This window comes from Arachis ipaensis, chromosome B6, assembly GCF_059453495.1.
Source record: "Arachis ipaensis isolate K30076 ecotype BB chromosome B6, ASM5945349v1, whole genome shotgun sequence".
Lineage (NCBI taxonomy): Eukaryota > Viridiplantae > Streptophyta > Magnoliopsida > Fabales > Fabaceae > Arachis > Arachis ipaensis.
In genome coordinates, this window is record NC_142441.1 from 69,694,895 (window position 1) to 69,715,916 (window position 21,022).

General features: G+C 34.1%; 1 protein-coding gene and 1 long non-coding RNA gene across 3 annotated transcripts; one reads left to right on the forward strand and one right to left on the reverse strand.

The window, feature by feature from the left end:
- Window positions 1-5,862: 5,862 nt before the first annotated feature.
- LOC107622154 (uncharacterized) lies at window positions 5,863-7,413 on the reverse strand. Its single transcript, XR_002356155.2, has 3 exons — window positions 7,250-7,413; window positions 7,105-7,159; window positions 5,863-7,018 (listed from the first exon to the last, which is right to left on the reverse strand). It is a non-coding gene; the product is annotated as an uncharacterized LOC107622154 (long non-coding RNA).
- A 7,039-nt stretch (window positions 7,414-14,452) lies between these two features.
- Window positions 14,453-20,858, forward strand: LOC148561241 (putative phospholipid-transporting ATPase 9). Of its 2 annotated transcripts, XM_088490014.1 has the most exons (12): window positions 14,453-14,790; window positions 15,089-15,524; window positions 16,285-17,648; window positions 17,772-17,882; window positions 17,981-18,257; window positions 18,346-18,434; window positions 18,525-18,633; window positions 18,917-19,129; window positions 19,269-19,394; window positions 19,486-19,584; window positions 19,675-19,866; window positions 19,981-20,858. In XM_088490014.1, exons 2-12 carry the CDS (start codon window positions 15,138-15,140, stop codon window positions 20,632-20,634), a joined length of 3,621 nt encoding a protein of 1,206 aa, XP_088346140.1. In that variant the 5' UTR covers window positions 14,453-14,790; window positions 15,089-15,137; the 3' UTR covers window positions 20,635-20,858. The 2 variants fall into 2 exon arrangements, with proteins under 2 accessions (XP_088346140.1, XP_088346141.1); XM_088490015.1 differs by having other exon boundaries at window positions 14,466-15,524; window positions 19,675-19,853.
- Window positions 20,859-21,022: the final 164 nt, after the last annotated feature.

Sequence of the window (21,022 nt, forward strand, 5' to 3'; positions counted from 1 at the left end):
GCCAGTCAACGGGGGCTTTGACTCACACGTGTAATATTCTCATTGGTTCCCACTTTCTCAGCCTTCTCTTGCCTTCTTTTACCGCCAATTAACCAACCACTGGCACTAAGCGTTCCCTACACGCCATTTCATTCTACTCTAGTAATTAGGGGTGTTATCGGTTTGGTTTGGTTCGGTTTTAGACTAAAAATCAATCGAATCGATTTATTCGGTTTTTACATAATACCAACCAATTGATTTGTTGTTTGCGCAACAATCGAATCGAACTAAAAGCGGTTTGGTTCGGTCAGTTTTTTCGGTTTTTAAATTCTAATTAATAGAAAATTAATCTTAGTAAAATGATGTTCAAAACAATCAATAAACTGAAATAATATTACGTTACATTCAAATTCAACACAATTTCAACTCATTCCAACAACTAAACATAAAACAAACACATTTGTTAAGTCTAAAATTTCCATTTCAATGTATTACTAAATCATTTCTGCGGTTCGGTTCGGTTCGGTTCGTTTTCTGCTGAGCCAATCGAAACCAAACCGAACCGATCGGTTTACTTCGGAAAAAAAATTAAAAAAAACCGATTTTTTTCGATTTTTATTCGGTTGTTGTAAATTTTGGTTCGATTTTGCGGTAAATTTCGATTTGGTTCGATAACTTACACCCCTACTAGTAATATTGGATATAAAATAAAAATTTTTATTATATTTTAAACTTATATTTTCTATATTCATAATTTAATCACCAACCATTTGTTTATTAGTTTCTAATAATAATAATTGGTTTATATATTTTTATTAGTGTCTTAACAATTAAACTTCTCATGTGCGAACATATTTCGGACATAACATTCATCCACACTCGTTCGACACACATATTTTTTGTATTTAATCGTGTTTTAATAAAAATTAAAAAATTTTATCCGGACACATTTAAACACACTTAAATATCATTTCGTACCAACACATGTGTATTTTTAAAACATGTTTATTAATTATTAGAACAAAAATATTTTAAATACGTTATATAATTAAAAAATATATTAAAAATAATTTAAAAAAATTTTAAATTTGTGTATTTATATATTCCATATCATAATATATTGTGTCCTATATTCGTAGCAGTACCGATGTATTATACATGATACCACACATGAAATACTAGATAATTAGATATATTCATGTGCTTTTATATCTATATATGCATGTATATTCTTGTGTCTATATCTATATTATTCTACGATAAACAATCAGCCTTAAAAACTTATTTAGAATGTTACTCAATGCTACAATATCTACAAATCAGTAAATGATCATTTTTTTTCTAAGATATTGCAAAACATTTAGAAATATCTTTTAATCTCTTATATGTTATATTTTAATATTGAGATAATTTCTAAATATTTTATAATTACTATTCTTATGATAAATATGCCTCTATATACTTGAATCCAATATCCATGCATGTGAAAAAGTAAATTCCTTTTGACTTCCGAACGGCAACCGTCGAAGATGAGGGAAGCGCTCTCCGACAAACACCACCAGACAACATATTTCTTATATTATTCCTCAACTACTTTTTTATTAATGTAAGAGATTTTTTCAGTTAACATACAGCATAAATTACCCCTTTTAAAATTGGATTATTCATTCTCATTTCAAAGGAAGCAAATTAAAGACATTGATGGATGGGAATAATGTGTGGATTATGGTACGTGTATACTAAAATCAGCCATCAAAGTCAGCCACTAGTATAAAATATATGTTGAAATATAATTATAGGACTGGCAATGGGTAGGGTAGGGTAGAGTTTGGCCCTTACCCTAACCCTACCCGCGAGTTGAAAATTTTATTAAAATTCTACCATACTCTACCCGTGTGTTGAGAATCTCTCAACTCTAATCCTACCCGCACCCTAAAATTCTAAACCCTACCCTATCCTACCCTACCCGCAGAAATATCAAAATTTTTCAAAGTAAATATAAAATTCAATCATTTCGAATTTTATACATATTAATAACATAAAAAATAAAAAATTAATGCTCTAAATTACTAAATTAACTAACTAGTTTTAGTGATTGGCAGCGGGTCGGGTAGCCTACCCTACCCGAACGGGTTGGACCGGATTGGGTACCTGCGGGTAGGATATGAATTGCCAGCCCTAAATATAAATACATATTGAAAATGAATTAAACTACACATATATTTATACATAAATACATTAATGACTAATTTTAGTAGCTGATTTTAATGTACAAATAGCAATTCTCGTAATGTGTGGTTAGTGTGATTCGTGGAGCATATAATATCCATATGAATGTGTGTGCATATTATCGAATGTATTTTGCGGTAATTGGACCACGTTGATTAGATACTGTCCATAATATTTTTGCTTACAAGTTTGGTTGTGGTGGTGTCACGTTGGTTCCTTCCATTTCATTCTTAATTTGTGGGGATCACAATGCATTATTCATTATTCATAGCTAGCTACTTCCATCTTACCACACCCAGCTACCTAACATCTCTAAAGCCTTTTCTAAACGACAATTTTTCTTAAGAGTAATGTTAGATAGACAAAAAAAAAGTTAAAATTTGCCTTATTTAGTATTAATTAATTGTCGTAATAATTAATGAATGCTAAATAAGATAAGTTATGGCTGTTTTTGACTGATTTTCTTTGGTTACCAAACATTTCGGTTTTCTTAATATATGAGTGAATATCTCATCTGGCCCCTGACAATTATCTCGAAAGGACAACGAGGCCCCCAAGAAAAAAAAACACCCAATCCGGTCCCTGATAATTTTTTTTGGGACTGATTAGCCCCTGTGCCAAAAAAATAACATTGATTTTTTTTGGCACAGGGACCTCGTTGTCCTTTCGAAGTAATTGTCATGAACCGGGTTGTATTTTTTATTTTTGTCAGGGGCCGAGTTGAAGTTTTTTTTGTCAGGAGTCTTGTTGTCTTTCGAAGTAATTGTCAGGGGCTAATTTGGGTTTTTCTCTTAATATATCTAAATTCACCACAAATTCTAACATACCCATTAATTTGGACACTTAATTTAATAGTGACATATATTATGGTTTTTATTAGAATGCATAGAACATTTACTTTTTATTAGAATTTAATCTGATATATTTTCAAACCTTATGCTACCAATAAGCTCCAATACCGCCACTAGCTAGATCTCATGCTCACAATGTTTTTTAACAAAGTCTTCTAAACTTAATCAAATATATTGTTGTTGACTTCCTTGAAGTTTACTTATATAATTATAAATTAATAACGTTTGACTTGTTTTTGGGTCCCCTTGCATTGTAATTGTATATCCAATGTCTATGAGCTAATGCAAACAACAAAAACAAACAAAAAGTGTCCATGAAGTAATAACACCCCCTCCCTCTTCTCTCTCTCGCTTCTGAGTTTCTAAGAGATTACAATTTGCATTGATGATTTTTAAGATAAATAAGACAATAATCACTTTTTTTGCCATTGCCGTGAATAATAATGTCATTGTTTGGAAGATAAAGTCAAAATTTATTATGATCAACAACTTCAACTTGATATTCATGGATTATTTAATCTCAGGTCGTATGTTAATAAAGTTAAAGGTAATAACATTAGGAAAGAATAAGAAAAGAAAATATAAAATTTTTTTATTGTATGTTGTTGTTTAATAAAAGAATAATGATATCTATTTACACTAATTATTAAACTGATTTTAAATTTTAAAATAAGCTAAAACAGTCCGAATCTTTAAAAATTTTATTAGAGAAAAAAAAAATAACTAACTAAACTTTTTTTTTTAAAAAAAAGGATAAAATAATAAATAAAAATAACATAAAAATTTAATAAAGGGGTTTATTTTGAAAAAAAATAAAATAAAATATTGTTAGTTTGCTGCCTAGGTTCTTATAGGCTATAGCAATTACGAAGATGGGTGTCTCCAAACGACCAACAAGATGATGAAGTTGGTATATATATTATAGGAAACATTTCAGGTGCATCAGGAGTACTGGTGCTCCAGTTATTTTAACCGTTGATCTGAATTATAAAAAATATATATAATATATATTAATTAAAATCAACGGTTAAAACAACTGGTGCAACGGTACTCTCTGGTGCACTTAAAATGTTTCCTATATTATATACATTCTTTTCCCTGTTATATATGTGTGCATGCATGGTACTTGTAGTATAGGTGATATAGATTTTATAATAGTCAATAATTATAGATATAAACAATTATTTTTGTATCTACAATTAATATATATATATATATATATATGGAGAAAGTTTTTATATTTATGTTTTAGACATTTGTTTGGATCATTAATGTAATACTCTATTATACAGAATTTTATACCTATGACATAAAATAGAGATGATGAGGTGCTACGACCTCTAAAAGAAAATATATTTGTGTAATATAGTATAGATATTTTATTCTAAAAGCCTTTGAAGAAAAAGGGATAAAACAAAATTCATTAAAACGAAAGCGCAATATCCACGAAGCGATAAAGTAAACGAAGTAAGATAGAGCAAGCTAACAAGATTATATCCTAAGAGTTTCAAAATATAGATAACAAAACTCAAGACTCGGCTCGTGAAGATAAATCGGCCCGAGCACATAAGTATATCTATACATATACATATGTAGGAAATCCAAAGGAACCCAAAATACAAAGTTACAGAACCTGTTTCTCCAAAACAACATTTAAGAGAAAGCTAATACATTAAATATATAAGCAGTGGAGATATTAAGTATATAAATAAATACACATAACCAAAAAGAGCCCAAAAAAATAAGGATCTTCGCTAATCAAAAGTTTCTAGCATGTCTCAGCAAGGTGCTGCCTGACTTGCATATGAAAACCACAAAATCCGCATGGGTGAGAACCGGAGGTTCTCAGCATCGTAACAGTGCCCACATATCTAACATATAATGTCATGGGAAAGTCAAAGGCAATCCTAGAACTTCCGACAATAGATTTAAACTTAAAACCAACATTTAAGATCATAAAAATAAGGCAAGGTATCTAAAGAGTTCTAACTTATCTCAATTCTAACTTAACCCTTAAAATCATCAACATTCCTCCAATCCTCTGAAACTCTGATAGAACCTCATAGACAAACAAAACAGATAAAGCAAACACAAGTAGAAAACAGGTACAACAAGAAGATCATATAGCAAGTAAGTATAGTAATTTCACAAAGGCAATTCCAAGTAATGCAAATTCAAACAAGACAAACAGATGCGTATGATGCATGTCTTTCCTACTGGCTGTGAGCTCAAGTGTCAGTTACTTTTCCAGAACCCAACACACCTGGATATTGTCTCTCTATGCCTCCACACTCTTGGGATATAGTGTCCGTCACACTCTCAAGATATAGTGTCCGTCACACTCATGGGATATAGTGCCCGTCGCATTTCTTGAGACAAAGTGCTCCCACACTCTTGGGATATAGCGCCCGCCATGCCACGCTCTTGGGATATAGTGTCCGTCATACTCATGGGATATAGTGCCCGACACACTTCTCAGGGTAAAGTACTCTCACACTATTGGGATACTCGACATGCCACGTTCTTGGGATATAGTGTCTGTCACACTCATAGGATAGAGTGCCTGACACACCTTACAACAGAGAGAAACTTACACATTCTCATCACGAACGAAGGCTCAATCATCACATTCATTCACAGTCGTTCATAATCATTTCACAACCATTCATCATTGCAATGACATCACATATACTCCATGTATTCACATTTTCCATATATAAGTCATCACTTTCCAACCTTATTTTACCACCAAGATACCTCATCTTCTGTAGCTTCATCTCATTACTAGGTTTACTACTGAGATCTAGGGTTAAAAGAGTGAAAGTAAAGGTTTAGAAGTTCAAAATTAGGTTTAAAACACAAAATATTCATTTGCTGAAAAATAGGGCTATGCGTACGCATGTCACGTGTACGCGTGGCCCACGCGTATGCGTGAGGGTGCGTTTGGACCAAGACGCGTACACATTACCCTTCCCGCGTACGCATACGCATCAAACAAAATCGAATGTTCGCGTACGCAAAAACCCAGGTCACGCGTACGCGTGAGCGTACATTTTTGCCCGCGTATAGAATGTATGCGTATGCATACAACGCAGCAGCACCAAAAAGCTTCTAAGTCAAGATTTTTCGGTTTACACACTAAACTTTGATCGAGCATAACTTCCTCATTTTAAAATATTTTTCCTCTGTTCTTCGAACGGCATAATCATCTCGGACCAAAGTTTCTTTATAGAAAAGTTTGAAATAAATCGAAGGTCTGGAAACCAAATTATACTCCGTCAAAGTTGAGTTAAAATCACAATTTTCATAAAACTCTACAACCTCCATTTTCAAAATATACCAATTCCTACCTTTTAAAACCAACCTAAAAACCTACCAAATTCAGCATTAAATATTATCCAACTCCTTCATTATATCCACATCCTACCAATCCTCTATTTTTCTCAATTTCCAATCCAATAGTTCCAATTTAACAATATCCATTCATACATCATCAAGTGTCTATATTAAATACAATATTTAACTTCAAATTCATCAATCACTATACATATACCACTCAATATCATATACAAATCACATACTTATCAACAAGAATATCATCAATAATCCCCAAAATCATTAACCACGTACATAATAATTATTCTCACCCAATCAACCACAACCATCCAAAATCATTATCCATATAATCAACATAATTCACATCATTCAATCAATTACATCAACAATTCAATTCTCATCTTAGGGTCACTAGCCTAAGTTTTCACAATACATTATATTTTAGATACAGGAAACCAAAATCATACTTTGCCCGATTTTTCGCTTAACTCGGAACACTTTCAATTTCACTTTTCCTCAACTTTCAAGGCCTCAACACCTCACCAACAGATTTTCCAGCATATAGCTCCACTTCCAAGCTTTCCAAAACCTCAATCAAGCTCCAATATACATATATACACTACCTATTCCACAATATCGCATTTAAACATAGCAACTTAACACTCATATACAATAAATCAAGAATTCCACAAGGATTGAGAATTCTTACCATACCTAAGGATCAAAGAGGCAAGATTGAGCCTTCCCCTTAAGTTAATTAGATCCTATAACATCAAAAGCTCAAAATTTCAACAATTTTACCCAATAATTTTGAATTCAAAGACTGGGAAATCAGAGAGGGATTCATGGCTTACCTCTTGAATAAAGTTTTGGGCTTTGTAGAGCTCGACGCCGCGGTCGCGTGGCCGCAAATAGTGCGACGATCGGAGTTTCGGATCAAAAGTTACAAGGATTTAAAGATCAAACTAGGTTTGTTTTTCATGGAATGTTCTTCCCTTCCCGTATGTGTTTCAGCGTGTTTGATGGTTGGAGTGGGGAGGGAGTGGGGAGGGAAGGGCTGGGTTTTGGGCCCAATACGGTCCAGTTCGTCACGTTCGACTCAATTTTAGGCCAAATTCTTTGAAATTTGTGTCGAAATTTTCGTTTTAATTTTCTCTATCATTTTAAACCATAAAAATTACATTTCTTATTTCCTATAATAAACTATAATTTATGAATTAATTAACCAGATTTTACAATTAATATAAATAATTTTTTTTTAAGTCTTGATTGTATAATTATTGTATAAATAAATTGTTCACATAGTATTATTAATATGTGTTTTTTTTAATAGAACAATGACTAATAGAATTTATTTATTTTATTAATATTTAGTTAATAAAAATATTTTTATACATCTTATCTTAAATTTTAATTGTATATAAATAAAACATTAACAAAAAATGTTAACTTCTAATTAACACTTTTTATTATATATATGATAAAGTACTAAATTAGTCCTTTATATTTGAGTTTAAAATTAAAGAATTAGGTTCAAATGTTCTAAAATTAGGAGCGAGACTAAAACTCAAACTCGAGTCATCTGAAGATGAGAGAATATGTCATTTTAGTTATAGTTCGTTGGGAACCAATTTAGTACTTTACCCATATGGGTAAAGTACTGTATATATTTATCCAGTACTTTACCAATTTAGTACTTTACCCATATATATCTATATTTACCAATTTAGTACTTTATCCATATATATATTTATTTATTTATTTATCGAATATAGTTAATAATTAAGTTTAAGCTTTTGTAAAGTAGTCCTGTATAATACGATTTTGTTTTCTTTATTAATTAGGTGTTACTATCCTAATGCATGGTGGTATGGATGTTTTGACAATGAAATAATAAGTTAAGCAGTTACCTTCCTAATGATTGTTTAGACGACATAATTTAAGATTAAGATAGTATATAAATTATTTAATTTTAGTTATCGTGTCTAAAAATTTTATAATTTAAAATCTCACATATGAAAGGAGAAAAATATTAAAAGACCAATATTTTTTTAATTAATTTTAGCTAATATTCTGAGCTAACATTTTATTTCTATACTATTAGAATTTAGAATTCTTAAAATTTAAATTTTAGTGTTTAAAATTAATCTAGTGTATGTTGATTAAAAATGATATATCAAACTTAAATACATATATAAATAATGTTATTTGGGAGTCGAATTGAAGATCAATATCTTTGGCTTCCATTAAAAAAAAGGTATCTAGTATTTGTGAAGTAGAGAAAGTAGATGTTTGTTTGGAGAAAGTGGAAGTGGAAGTGTGGAAGCAAGCATTTGTCTTCACACATAAACTTTCGGCTACATCACACATGCTATCTATAAATAGCGGATTTGGTCCTCTAAAGTTTGAATTTCACTTTAGAGAATAAAGTGTGATATTCTACCCTTGAATAATTTCTTTTTCATATTTATTATTAGTCCTACCTATGAAATTAATGGTAAGAGATCACACTTTACTCTCTAAAGTGAAATTTAAACTTTAGAGGATCCAAATCCATAAATAGCATAATAAAGATTTCATATGTTTGCAATTAGCATACTCATCAAGGTAGCATTATCACTAATAATTATATTCGAATTTTTAGTGTTAGAAAGATAAGAGAGAACAATAAAAAAAATGTCACGTGTATTCTAATTATATAGAATGATACAATATAAAAAGATGTTTATAGATATTAAGAGAATTAAAATAATAAAGATATAATATTTTACAATAAATATTTAGATATGTTAAATAATTTTAATTAATACTAATTAATCTTAATATATTCTAATATTTAGATTGTTGAGTAAAGTATCGTTTTTGTCCCCAACGTTTGGGGTAAGTTCTATTTGTTTTCCTAACGTTTAAATCGTCCTATTTGTATTCTTAACGTTTATAAAAGTGATTCAATGTTATCCTACTATCAATTATACTAATAAATCAGATTATATTTTTCAATTATTCTCAATTGGATGTATTCATTCTCAATTAGGTCTCACTTGGATGTGTTCGATTTTAATATTATACTCACTATTTGTGTTTAGATTCAATTATGTTCCTAGAAAAGTGAATTATATAAATGTTGTAGGAATTAGTTTCAACATTTGATGAGCTATTTTTCGGAGTAGATCATCGATTCTATCCTAAATATTTGTATTCTAACTTCAAGAAGAGGTTTTTAAAACTCAAACTAAAGTGCTCATGATGTGTAATTGACGGCAGGATAACATTGAATCACTTTTACAAATGTTAGAGATATAAATAGGACGATTTACGTTAGGGACACAAATAGAATTTATTCTAAATGTTGAAGACAAAAATAATACTTTACTCTATGTTGTTTTAACTAATAAACTATGATGCCGTTGTACTAGTTTTGTCACATTCACTTTCTTTCTTTTGTTCGCAAGTCAAACTAATTCACAACATGTAATCTAGGAAGCACCGATACGACACGCGATACGGACACGACACGACATGGATACGCTGACACGTTCTTTTTATAAAAAATTGGATACGACATATTTAGGATACGTTGTGAAATAAAATTTAAATAATATATTAAATTAATAAAATATCATATTGTAAATATAAGAGTAAATATAGTTGAATAAAAAAATCTTAAAATTATGCAATTATTAAAAAAATAAAAAATTTTAAGCTAATGAGTAAGTAAGCTACTAAAGACAAACGGTAAGTAGATTTAGGTTTTGATTTATTAATTATTTAAATTTTGATTTGTTTTAATTTTAGAATATTTTAAAATTAGAAAGAAAAAATTGGTTAATCGGACCATAAAATTACAAAATCAATTAAAGATTTACAGCCCAGCAGAAAGATCCGTCTCATGAACATCTAAATCGAGTCGGACTCGTTCGGATTCGTGACAGCTCCACCAAAATTCTGCACCGCAAGAAGACACGCCGCCAATATGCTCGTTTGAAGTATCCACCGCGTGTCGGCGTCGGATTCGCGTCCGACTCAGATACGCCGGCACCATAAGAGAATCCGTGCTTCATAGCATGTAATTATAAAAACTTATACTAGTATGTCATTTTTATTTAGAGAATCTGTCCTAACCGAACTGAGCGGCCACGATATCAATATATAGAATTCAAGTTAAAAACTACGTCACACAAATTAAAACATGATTGGATTTGCTAAGAAGGATTAGTTACGTAATTCTACAAGCTAAATGCTTTGAAATGTTCAAGATTAAATGATCAGTTTTTGGTCACACGTTTTAAATTATTTGAAAATTCTTCCAAAGGTTGATTGAGATTTGAGAAACAACGATGTAATGATGTAATTAAGAAGAGGGTATCTCTGATTCTCTTCTGCAGAGCGAATAGCTGAAGAAAAAAAAAACAGTGAAAAATACTTTTTTTTTTTTTTCAAATAAAACTAGTAATGGGTTTTGTCTTTTTTGGTCGTAGTATTTCCTTTCTTATAATGGGCCTTATCTTTTTGGTCGGGCCCACGTAATTTTTTTGGGGTCTGAGCCACATCTCCGTTTTCTACTCGTTTTAATGCACATAAAATTCACATTTTAAATAACTTATTTTTGTTTTGAAAGTTTCAAAATTGTCTTAATTAATGAGCTAATATCGTGGACATTGACTGTCCTATATGTACAGGCACAACGTTTGACTTTGAATGATCGTGAAGGCAAATATTTAGTATAATAAACGAGTTATATTTTTACTTGTTTAGTTCGTCTATTTTTTTTAATGCAAATCAAGCTTATTTATTTCCTGGTTGTGACTCATCTTTCTGACGGTTTCAATTATAGTCTTTTCCTTTATTGGGAAATATAGTCTTGTTAATTCGTATATGAATAATTTTTGAAATGTATAATCACATTTATTTTTTAAAAAGATTAAACAAACACATTTAGTTAATAACATTAAGTATATAATTTTAATACAGTAATAATATAAAAAATTTACACAATGATCTGAATAATGTTAAACTTTTGGATAAATAACCTCCAATATATTTCAATATATTCTGAATGTCCCAAATTAAAAAATACAACATCAAAGTCCCAAACTACCTTTCTATATAAATCGCAGTAAATGAATTCGATTTAGCGAATCACATAGTAAATCGAATCAAATTGATTCGATTTCTAGAATGAAAATCGAAACTAGTTAATTCGAATTACGTAAATGGTTGAAAAGTGAATAAATCGAATTTAGTGAATTCGATTTTTAAAAACGTTTGAATCGAATTGAGAAGATTCGATTTAGCCAACACCCAAAGTAAATCGAATCTACTTGTTTCGATTTACATGAACTTCTCGTCGTGCATCATTCGAATCAAATTGATTCGATTTTCTTGGATCTTCGCTATATAAACAAATCGAAATCAGTTGATTCGAACCATAGAAACCTCATACCCCACTCCAACCCCACCACCCAATTTCGAGATTCTCTGAAAGCAACCCGGGGACAACCGAATCTGCATGCATGGAAGACGATTCGAATCGTCTGTATCGACTAGATGGAGTTGCGCATATTGCCGGTGCCGTCCACCTGGAGGTTAGTGTTTTTAAATATTTAATTATTTTTTTAAATAAATTAGTAGTTAGTTAGAAATGTTAGTGTGAGATTTTTAAAACAAATCGAAAAACAGATATTTGAATTTAGTTCATGTCAGACTTAGTGAGTCATTAACTATAGAACAGAGTTAGCTGTAGAGTCATGAATAGGGTTAAGTACAGGTTTCTATGTGTGTTAATAAAAAGCATTTTTTTTATCTCATGTTATTAATGTTTTTGTTAATATGAAGAAATCGTGAGTAATGCAGTGGTTAGCGTTTTTATCTTTAAAAGATTGGCAGGGATTTATTGTAAAAATGTTTGCAAAGTGATAGCATGCAATGTCTGTGCCAACTAGAAATTTTGATGCATTGAGCAGTTTTTTTGTGACGAATGTGAGAAGTCATCTTGTGTTCTTATGCATCCCATCGATGCATCAGTAGCATGAGACGGTAGCACGGGATGATGTTGAATGACAGGATCGTTCCTTACTTACAGATGGCTGGTCTTTACTATCTTGCAAGATTGAACGAGAGCTGGTTTCGGTTGGACGAGCCGTTGGTCAGCGCCTTCGTAGAGAGATGGCGCCTTTAGACGCATACATTCCACATGCCTTTTGGGGAGTGCACGATAACCCTACAGGATGTAGCGTACCACCTTGGTCTCCCAATCGACGATCAGTATGTTAGCGGATACCTGACAGACTTTTCACAATATATAGAGGGTGGCCGACCACTATGGGTGTGGTTTGAGGAGCTGCTCGGGGTGTTACCTCCTGCGAACTCCATCGACAAGTTCACAGTGAAGTGCACATGGTTTGAGGAGACGTTTAGTGAGCTTCCACAGTGAAATGCACATGGTTTGAGGAGACGTTTAGTGCACATGGGGCAGATGAGGAGACGATTATGAGGTATGCCCATGCGTACATGATGATGCTCCTATCGACGTAGCTATTTGGGGACAAGTCAGGTACACGCCTCCACATCCGATGGCTGTCGTACGTCGCCAGGTTGGAGGACATGGGTCAGTACAGTTGGGGTACTGATTAGTACCTGAACTAGATGCTCCCCACCCACAGGTGGAGTCGTCCATGGTGTCTCCTCCTCGTTATCATCAGCAGCAATTGTTGTGGGCTCCACATCATCATTATCATAATCCTGTAATGCATCCTCAACCCCATCGGGTGCTCCAACCTCTCCGAATACCGGAACACACGGAGGAGAACAGGGCGCCGCGAAAGCACCGTCTCCCAATGGTCCAGCCTACCAATGCATCACAACTGCGATTCAGATTGACGACAAAGGATGGTGAAGCCACTAAATCTGGCTCGGGTGCAATCACCGGCATTGCTGACGAGGATCCAACAGGCAATGCACTAGAGCTGGCTAGATGTCCTGTGGAGTGCATATTCCTGTTCGAGCCTCCAGAATTAGATTCCACATCCACAAGTTTCGCCAACAATTCCGGAGTCCTCACCTCAGGAAACTGACGGCGGCAATGAAATAGCACCTGCATATCTTCGTCACTGCTAATAACGAATGAATCATACTTTACATCATCGCGTAACACAGAAATCGGAATTCGATAGAACAACTTCTCCACCTGTTTCACGCCATGCAGTCCTAGTCTCTGGAGTATACTATTCTTAAACTCAGCGAAACTGGTCGAATGTTTGAGAAAAACACTCGGCGGGTCTTTGTCAGTGACTTAATTCCTCTCGCGTTTACTTCTTGATAGACCATCTATAGTGCACAAGAGTTACAAAACTTTTATCACTAGCTATTGTGAATCTCACTCTTCTACAAAATTTTGTGTACCATCTCGTTTTTATATACTTCATTGCTTTGTAAATCGAAACATTTAAATTCGATTTACTCTAATGTTGGTTGCATGTGTAAATCAAATTTAATTCATTCGGTTTATAGATTCGATTTTTTTTTTTTTGGTGACTATAGATTCGATTTATGTTCATCTCTAAATCGAATTGATTTGATTCAATTTTAATTGAATTTTATTTTTTACCTAATTTGAATCAATTTGATTCGATTTATTACGTATTATTTCACTAAATTGAATTCACTTGGTTGGATTTATATAAAAATCTGATTTGAAACTTTAACTGCATTTTTTGAGAACATATTAAAATGCATTGGAGTTAATCAAGTCATTTGTTCTAAACTTTTAGAAGGCTACAAATCTAAGAATTAATTATTTTTATCCACTAACCAAGTTAGGTTGGTCTAGTGGTTAGCTCACTAGTCCGCTTAAGCAAGTGTCGGGGGTTTGAATCCCGTCTTGTGCATGCAGCAACCCATTGGCCAGCGACAAACCCTTAAATGGAGCTCAGTACCGCGACAGATTAGTCATTGACCTGCCGGGTTGGGGGATACCGTGGGAAATCAAAAAAAAAAAAAAAATTTTATCCACGTAATAATAAAAGTAATTAATATTGAAAAAGCGTAAAGGGATAAACAACGATGGTTAGATACTTGAAATTAATTTTGTAATGGGAAATGAGATCATGCGACACGGTTTTCCAGAAAGAGAGACGCCTTGAGCTTTATGCAGATTGCAGCACCGTGTCAACTGAAAACTTCATCAGTTTGTTACCATTTCCACTTCTGCGTTTGGGTTTGGATTTGGATTTCGAATTTCAGTTTCTTCTTCCTCAGGACACATAACTACTCATTTCTTTGTCTTCCTTCCAAACAGACAAATTTAAGGATCTTCGTATCTTCCAATGTTCGCACAATTTCCTGCTCTCTCTCTACTTTTCATAGGACAATTGGCGCGGCATCATCATACGTGAATGTGATCACTCTCTTATCTTGTGATTTTCTTTCTTCCTTTTAATTGTTTGTATAGTTGCAAGTTTGAACCTTTCTGCGGTCCTTGTGTTGTTTTGCTTCAAAACTTGTGTGTTTACTTTAGTGGGTAATTGGGTATGTCAATGTTCTTTGTTGTTGACTAGAAAGTCCTCTCCTTTGCTCTTTCTGGTAATTGGGGGAAGCTTCCCAATTTGGCTGCTGCTGCCACTTGTTTTGGAATCGTCCTCATAGACTTGTTCTTTGAGGAAGATCAATTAGTTGATTTAATTATTTCTATGCAGGTTGTATTTGGATTAATTAGTTTCATAGCAAGAATTAGATCAAAGAAGAATGAGGGGTCGTAGGAGGATGAGGAAGATCCGTTTGAGCAAGATCTATTCATTTGCATTATGTGGTAAAGGAACCTTAGAGGGAGAACATTCACAGATTGGGGGGCAGGGTTTTTCCAGGGTGGTGTTCTGCAATGAGGAAGGGGTTATGCAAAATTATTCAGATAATTCTGTAAGATCCACAAAATATACTGCTGTCAGTTTCTTGCCAAAGTCACTGTTTGAGCAGTTTAGGAGGGTTGCTAATTTCTATTTCTTGGTCATTGGTGTCTTGGCAATGACAAAGCTTGCTCCTTACACTGCTGTCAGCGCAATCGTTCCCCTCTGTGTCATCGTTGGGGCGACCATGGTCAAAGAGGGTATCGAAGATTGGCGTCGCAAGACACAGGTGCTCTATTACACTATTGTGATTGTGAATTTTATTTTTAACGTCAATGACAATTACAATTCCTTCAGCTTGTTGTCTTAAATCCTGCTGTGGAAGTTTGTATTAGATTCAAACTGAATCATGGTCTCTTTTGTGTGTTTATATTTACTGTTTATTTGTAGTTTAGAGTCCCTGTAAAATCTATGGACTATTGGACATTTAACTCTTAAATTGAAGAATACCAGGAACTTTTACAAAGATTATGGAATATTCCGGTTATAAGAACTGAAAGATTCTATTTGACCGTAGTACTAATGAAATTGGTGAGAGAAATGAAATGGTCATTTTAGATGAGTCATGATCTACCATGGACAGCTTATTCAATATAATAAATTCTAGTATCTTCTAAATAATCTCTTGGATTCAGTCTTGTACAGTTTTCTATAACAAAATTGTGGTCAGCAACATTACATGCATCCTTAAGTTCAGTGCAAATTTGGTCATGGTTTATTTATGTTTTTTACTTGTGTAATATAATATTTATAATGGAAATCAAACAACGATCAAACAGTTCTATGTATCTTATCCTTGAAATGGGATAACCAGCTAGACATGTTGCTTGAGGATCATTTAGCATTTAACTAAAGATTATAATTTCTGCATTGTCTATTTGATGATCATTATGCGGTATGGTTTGGGAATAGGAAAAAGGTTAGTGTTTATGGCATTATGGCAAGCTATCAAGTTGGTATATAATTTGGCTAATGGGTTAATTCTGCAGGATATTGAGGTGAACAATAGAAAAGTCAAAGTGCATAAAGGTGATGGTGTTTTTGAATATACCGAATGGAAGAATCTGAGGGTGGGGAATATAGTTAAGGTAGAGAAGGATAATTTTTTCCCTGCAGACCTCCTATTGCTTTCATCCAGTTATGAGGATGCAGTGTGTTATGTTGAGACCATGAACTTAGATGGAGAGACAAATTTGAAGTTAAAACAAGGATTGGACGTAACTTCTTCCTTACAGGACGACTCCAACTTCCGTGATTTTAAGGCTGTAGTTAAATGTGAAGACCCAAATGCAAATTTGTACTCATTTGTTGGGAGCCTGGAGTTTGAAGAGCAAAAATATCCCCTTTCTCCTCAGCAACTTCTTTTGAGAGACTCCAAACTTCGAAATACAGACTATGTATTTGGAGCCGTCATCTTCACTGGTCATGACACCAAGGTCATTCAAAACTCTACTGACCCCCCTTCGAAAAGAAGCAAAATTGAGAGAAAGATGGACAGGATTATTTACTTCTTGTTTTGTCTTTTGTTTCTAATTGCATTTGTTGGATCTATCCTCTTTGGCATTGCAACTAAGGATGACTTGGACAACGGGGTGATGAAAAGATGGTATCTGAGGCCCGATGATTCCACGATATTCTTTGATCCAAAAAGAGTCGCTTCAGCTGCCATATTTCATTTTTTGACTGCTTTAATGTTATACGGCTTCTTCATTCCTATCTCCTTGTATTTTTCTATCGAATTGGTGAAAGTCCTTCAAAGCATCTTCATCAATCAAGATGTCCATATGTACTATGAAGAAGCAGACAAGCCAGCCCATGCCCGCACTTCAAACTTGAATGAGGAACTAGGCCAAGTTGATACTATACTTTCTGATAAAACTGGAACTCTGACCTGCAACTCAATGGAGTTCATCAAATGTTCCATTGCTGGAGTAGCTTATGGCCGAGGTGTTACAGAGGTTGAGCAGGCCATGGATAGAAAAATTGGTTCTCCTTTGACTCATGAGCAGGTTTATGGGACAGAATCAGAATCAGATGAAAACAGGAAGTCTTCTGATAGAAAAACACGCATCAAAGGTTTTAACTTTACGGATGAAAGGATAATGAATGGGAACTGGGTTAATGAGCCTCATGCAGATGTTATACAGAAATTTTTTCGCGTATTGGCAATCTGTCACACCGCCATACCGGAAGTGGATGAAGATACAGGAAATGTCTCATATGAGGCTGAATCTCCAGATGAAGCTGCGTTTGTGATTTCTGCTAAAGAAATTGGTTTTGAATTCTTTAAAAGGACTCAGACTAGTTTATCAGTTAATGAATGGGATCCAGTTTCTGGAAACAAAGTGGAAAGGTCAGTATTTTTTCCTTTAAATTCCTTTGTCCGGTCAAAATGCATTTTTTGTAATTCAATTATTGTTCATAGCTATTGCATTTATTGCTGATAAGAGATACAGTTAATAAATATCTTTTGCAGAATGTACCAGCTTCTTAATGTATTAGAATTCAATAGCTCAAGGAAGCGAATGTCGGTAATAGTAAAAGATGAAGAAGGGAGAATTTCGCTACTCTGTAAAGGTGCTGACAGGTTTGTGATAAAATTATCCTCAGCATTTAGTATATTGTTCTTACCCTTGCATTAACCTGATGACTTACCATAACTCCATAAGTCATATTTTCATGCAGTGTCATGTTTGAAAGGCTTGCCTTGAATGGGAGAGAGTTTGAAGATAAAACCTTGGAGCATGTGCAGCAATATGCTGATGCAGGTCTAAGGACCCTGATACTGGCCTATCGTGAACTTGATGAGAATGAATACAAGGAGTTCAATAATGCATTTTACGAAGCAAAAAATTCAGTTACTGCAGATCAGGAGACGCTAATTGAGGAAGTATCAAATAGAATTGAGAGGAATCTAATCCTTCTAGGTGCCACTGCTGTAGAGGACAAGTTACAAAATGGGGTAGGTTACAGGGCAAACCCAATTAAATTTGAAGATTTATGGATTCAAGTTCAGCTTGAAGTTCTTCCTCACAATATTGCTTTTCTAGGTTCCTGATTGCATTGAAAAGCTTGCTCGTGCTGGAATTAAGATTTGGGTTTTAACTGGGGACAAAATGGAGACTGCCATTAATATTGGGTAAATGTTGTGATTATTTCTTTTGTTCATTCATTGGCTTCAGCACGAGAATCACTTTTCAAGACATTTAACACAAACATACTATTGCAGTTTTTCCTGTAGTTTGCTTAGACAAGGGATGAGACAGATTATAATTCATTTGGATGCTCCAGAAATTCAAGCATTGGAGAAGGGTGGTGACAAGATGGCTATTTCCAAGGTAAACGCCATCCCTTAAAATGATGTTGAACTTACGTTTTATGGGTTTGTCCATTAGTAACTGAATTTGCTTGGTATAGCTTACTTTCGATTCTTTAGACAATGTAAGCTCGTTGACTTTGTTTTAAACCATGAGACATTGAATTTTCTCTAATTCCTTCTGTTTTTGTACCCTTTAAAAGATTTCTTCACAGTTGCTAGATGGGATTGCATAGTGTGTCAATATCCTTATGAAACTGTATACTCAATCTTAATATTTTGGTGTCGATTCATGCATGTTTCAGGCATCAAGGGAAAGTGTCCACCGTCAGATATCAGAAGCTGCTTTCCAGCTTACTGCATCCAGAGGAGCCTCTCAGCAGGCATTTGCTCTGATTATTGATGGAAAGTCACTTGCATATGCTCTGGACGATAGTATGAAGAACATGTTTCTGGAGCTCGCAATTCGTTGTGCATCAGTTATCTGCTGTCGCTCGTCACCCAAGCAAAAGGCACTGGTATGTTTCACCATGTTCTATGAGACACTGACTATGGTTTTTTCCCCACTATTTGATATCGGCTCCTCATTTCTTTTCTTAATTTTAATAAGTCCTGGCTAAAATTTTAATCTTTCGTTTTCATATTCTTCTCTTGAAGGTTACTAAATTAGTCAAATCTGGAACCCGTAAAACAACTTTAGCTATTGGGGACGGAGCTAATGATGTGGGAATGCTTCAAGAAGCAGATATAGGGATTGGAATCAGTGGTTTCGAAGGGATGCAGGTATGGATAAACTGGCAAACCATCATATTTTCTTTTATGTTTGTCTTGCACTTTTGATATCATGACATTGCTATATTGTCTCTTTCCCCAGGCTGTGATGTCCAGTGATATTGCAATCGCACAGTTCTGGTATTTGGAAAGATTGCTTCTTGTACATGGTCATTGGTGTTACCGGAGGATATCATCAATGGTATTGCGGCACTAATATATGGATCCCAACATTCTATTAGTGCTGGTTTCAAAAGATGATCTTATTAACTTGTTCATCCTTTTCCGACAGATTTGTTACTTTTTCTACAAGAACATCACATTTGGCTTCACTTTATTCTTGTACGAGGTGTATGCATCCTTCTCTGGAGAGCCTGCATACAATGATTGGTTTTTGTCTCTCTACAGTATCCTCTTTTCGTCGCTTCCCGTGATTGCCCTTGGGGTCTTTGATCAGGATGTATCCGCGAGGTACTGTCTAAAGGTAAACTAATGTTCACTATCTAACTAGCATTATCTTCTCTAATCCTGCATTCCTGGTTCTCATATCCAATTAGTGATGATAATTCCTTTTTTTTTTCCCATTCCCACATGGCAGTTTCCTAAATTATACCAACAAGGAGTGCAAAATGTCCTCTTCCGCTGGCGCCGGATCCTCAGCTGGATGCTCAACGGATTCATTAGTGCGACAATGGTTTTCTTCTTTTGCATAAAAGCGATGGAGGTTCAGGCCTTCGATGAAAAGGGAAGAACCGCAGGGCGTGATATATTGGGAGCAACCATGTACACTTGTGTAGTTTGGATTGTGAACCTGCAGATGGCACTTACTATAAGATACTTCACATTGATTCAACACATTTTCATCTGGGGTTCCATTGCTCTGTGGTATCTGTTCCTCCTTGTGTACGGAGCAATGCCTTCCAAGATTTCAGGAAATGCATACAAAGTCTTCATCGAGACGCTGGCTCCTTCACCTTCCTATTGGTTTGTGACATTCTTTGTGGTGTTCTCAACACTTATACCATACTTTTCATACTCAGCAATTCAGATGAAGTTCTTTCCCATGTACCATGAAAGGGTACAGTGGATAAGGTATGAAGGAAAGAAGAAAAACAATGATCCTGAAAACCATGTGTTGCGGCAGAAGTCATTGCAGCTAACAACTATGGGTTCAAATGCAGGTTTTGCAGCTAATGTTAATCATAGTATAGATATAGATACAGATGTAGATAGAACAACCAACAGAAGATGATAATATTTTGTTTATTTTATTTTTTGAATTATTATTTTGGGCGACTTAGATTTTCTTAAATATGCATGGTACAGAAGAGGTAGAACTGTGATTTTTAATTTTTATTAGACTATTAGACAGCCAACCCTAATGTAGATCAAGATTATAGCATTGAAAAATAATTAGTGGATTACTAAGCTTCCTGATTATATCATAAATACATGGCAAATGTATTCGAAAACTATGTTAGCCTTAAATTATCTAGACATGAATATCATCATCTTTGATGCAACAAGACAAATTTGCAGAGCTTACACATCCCGGAATGTCCACAACTACAGCAACATTCTTTTCTCCCATATTTACTCCTCAGCTGCAATGTTCATTCATATGCTGGTGGTTCTGTTCG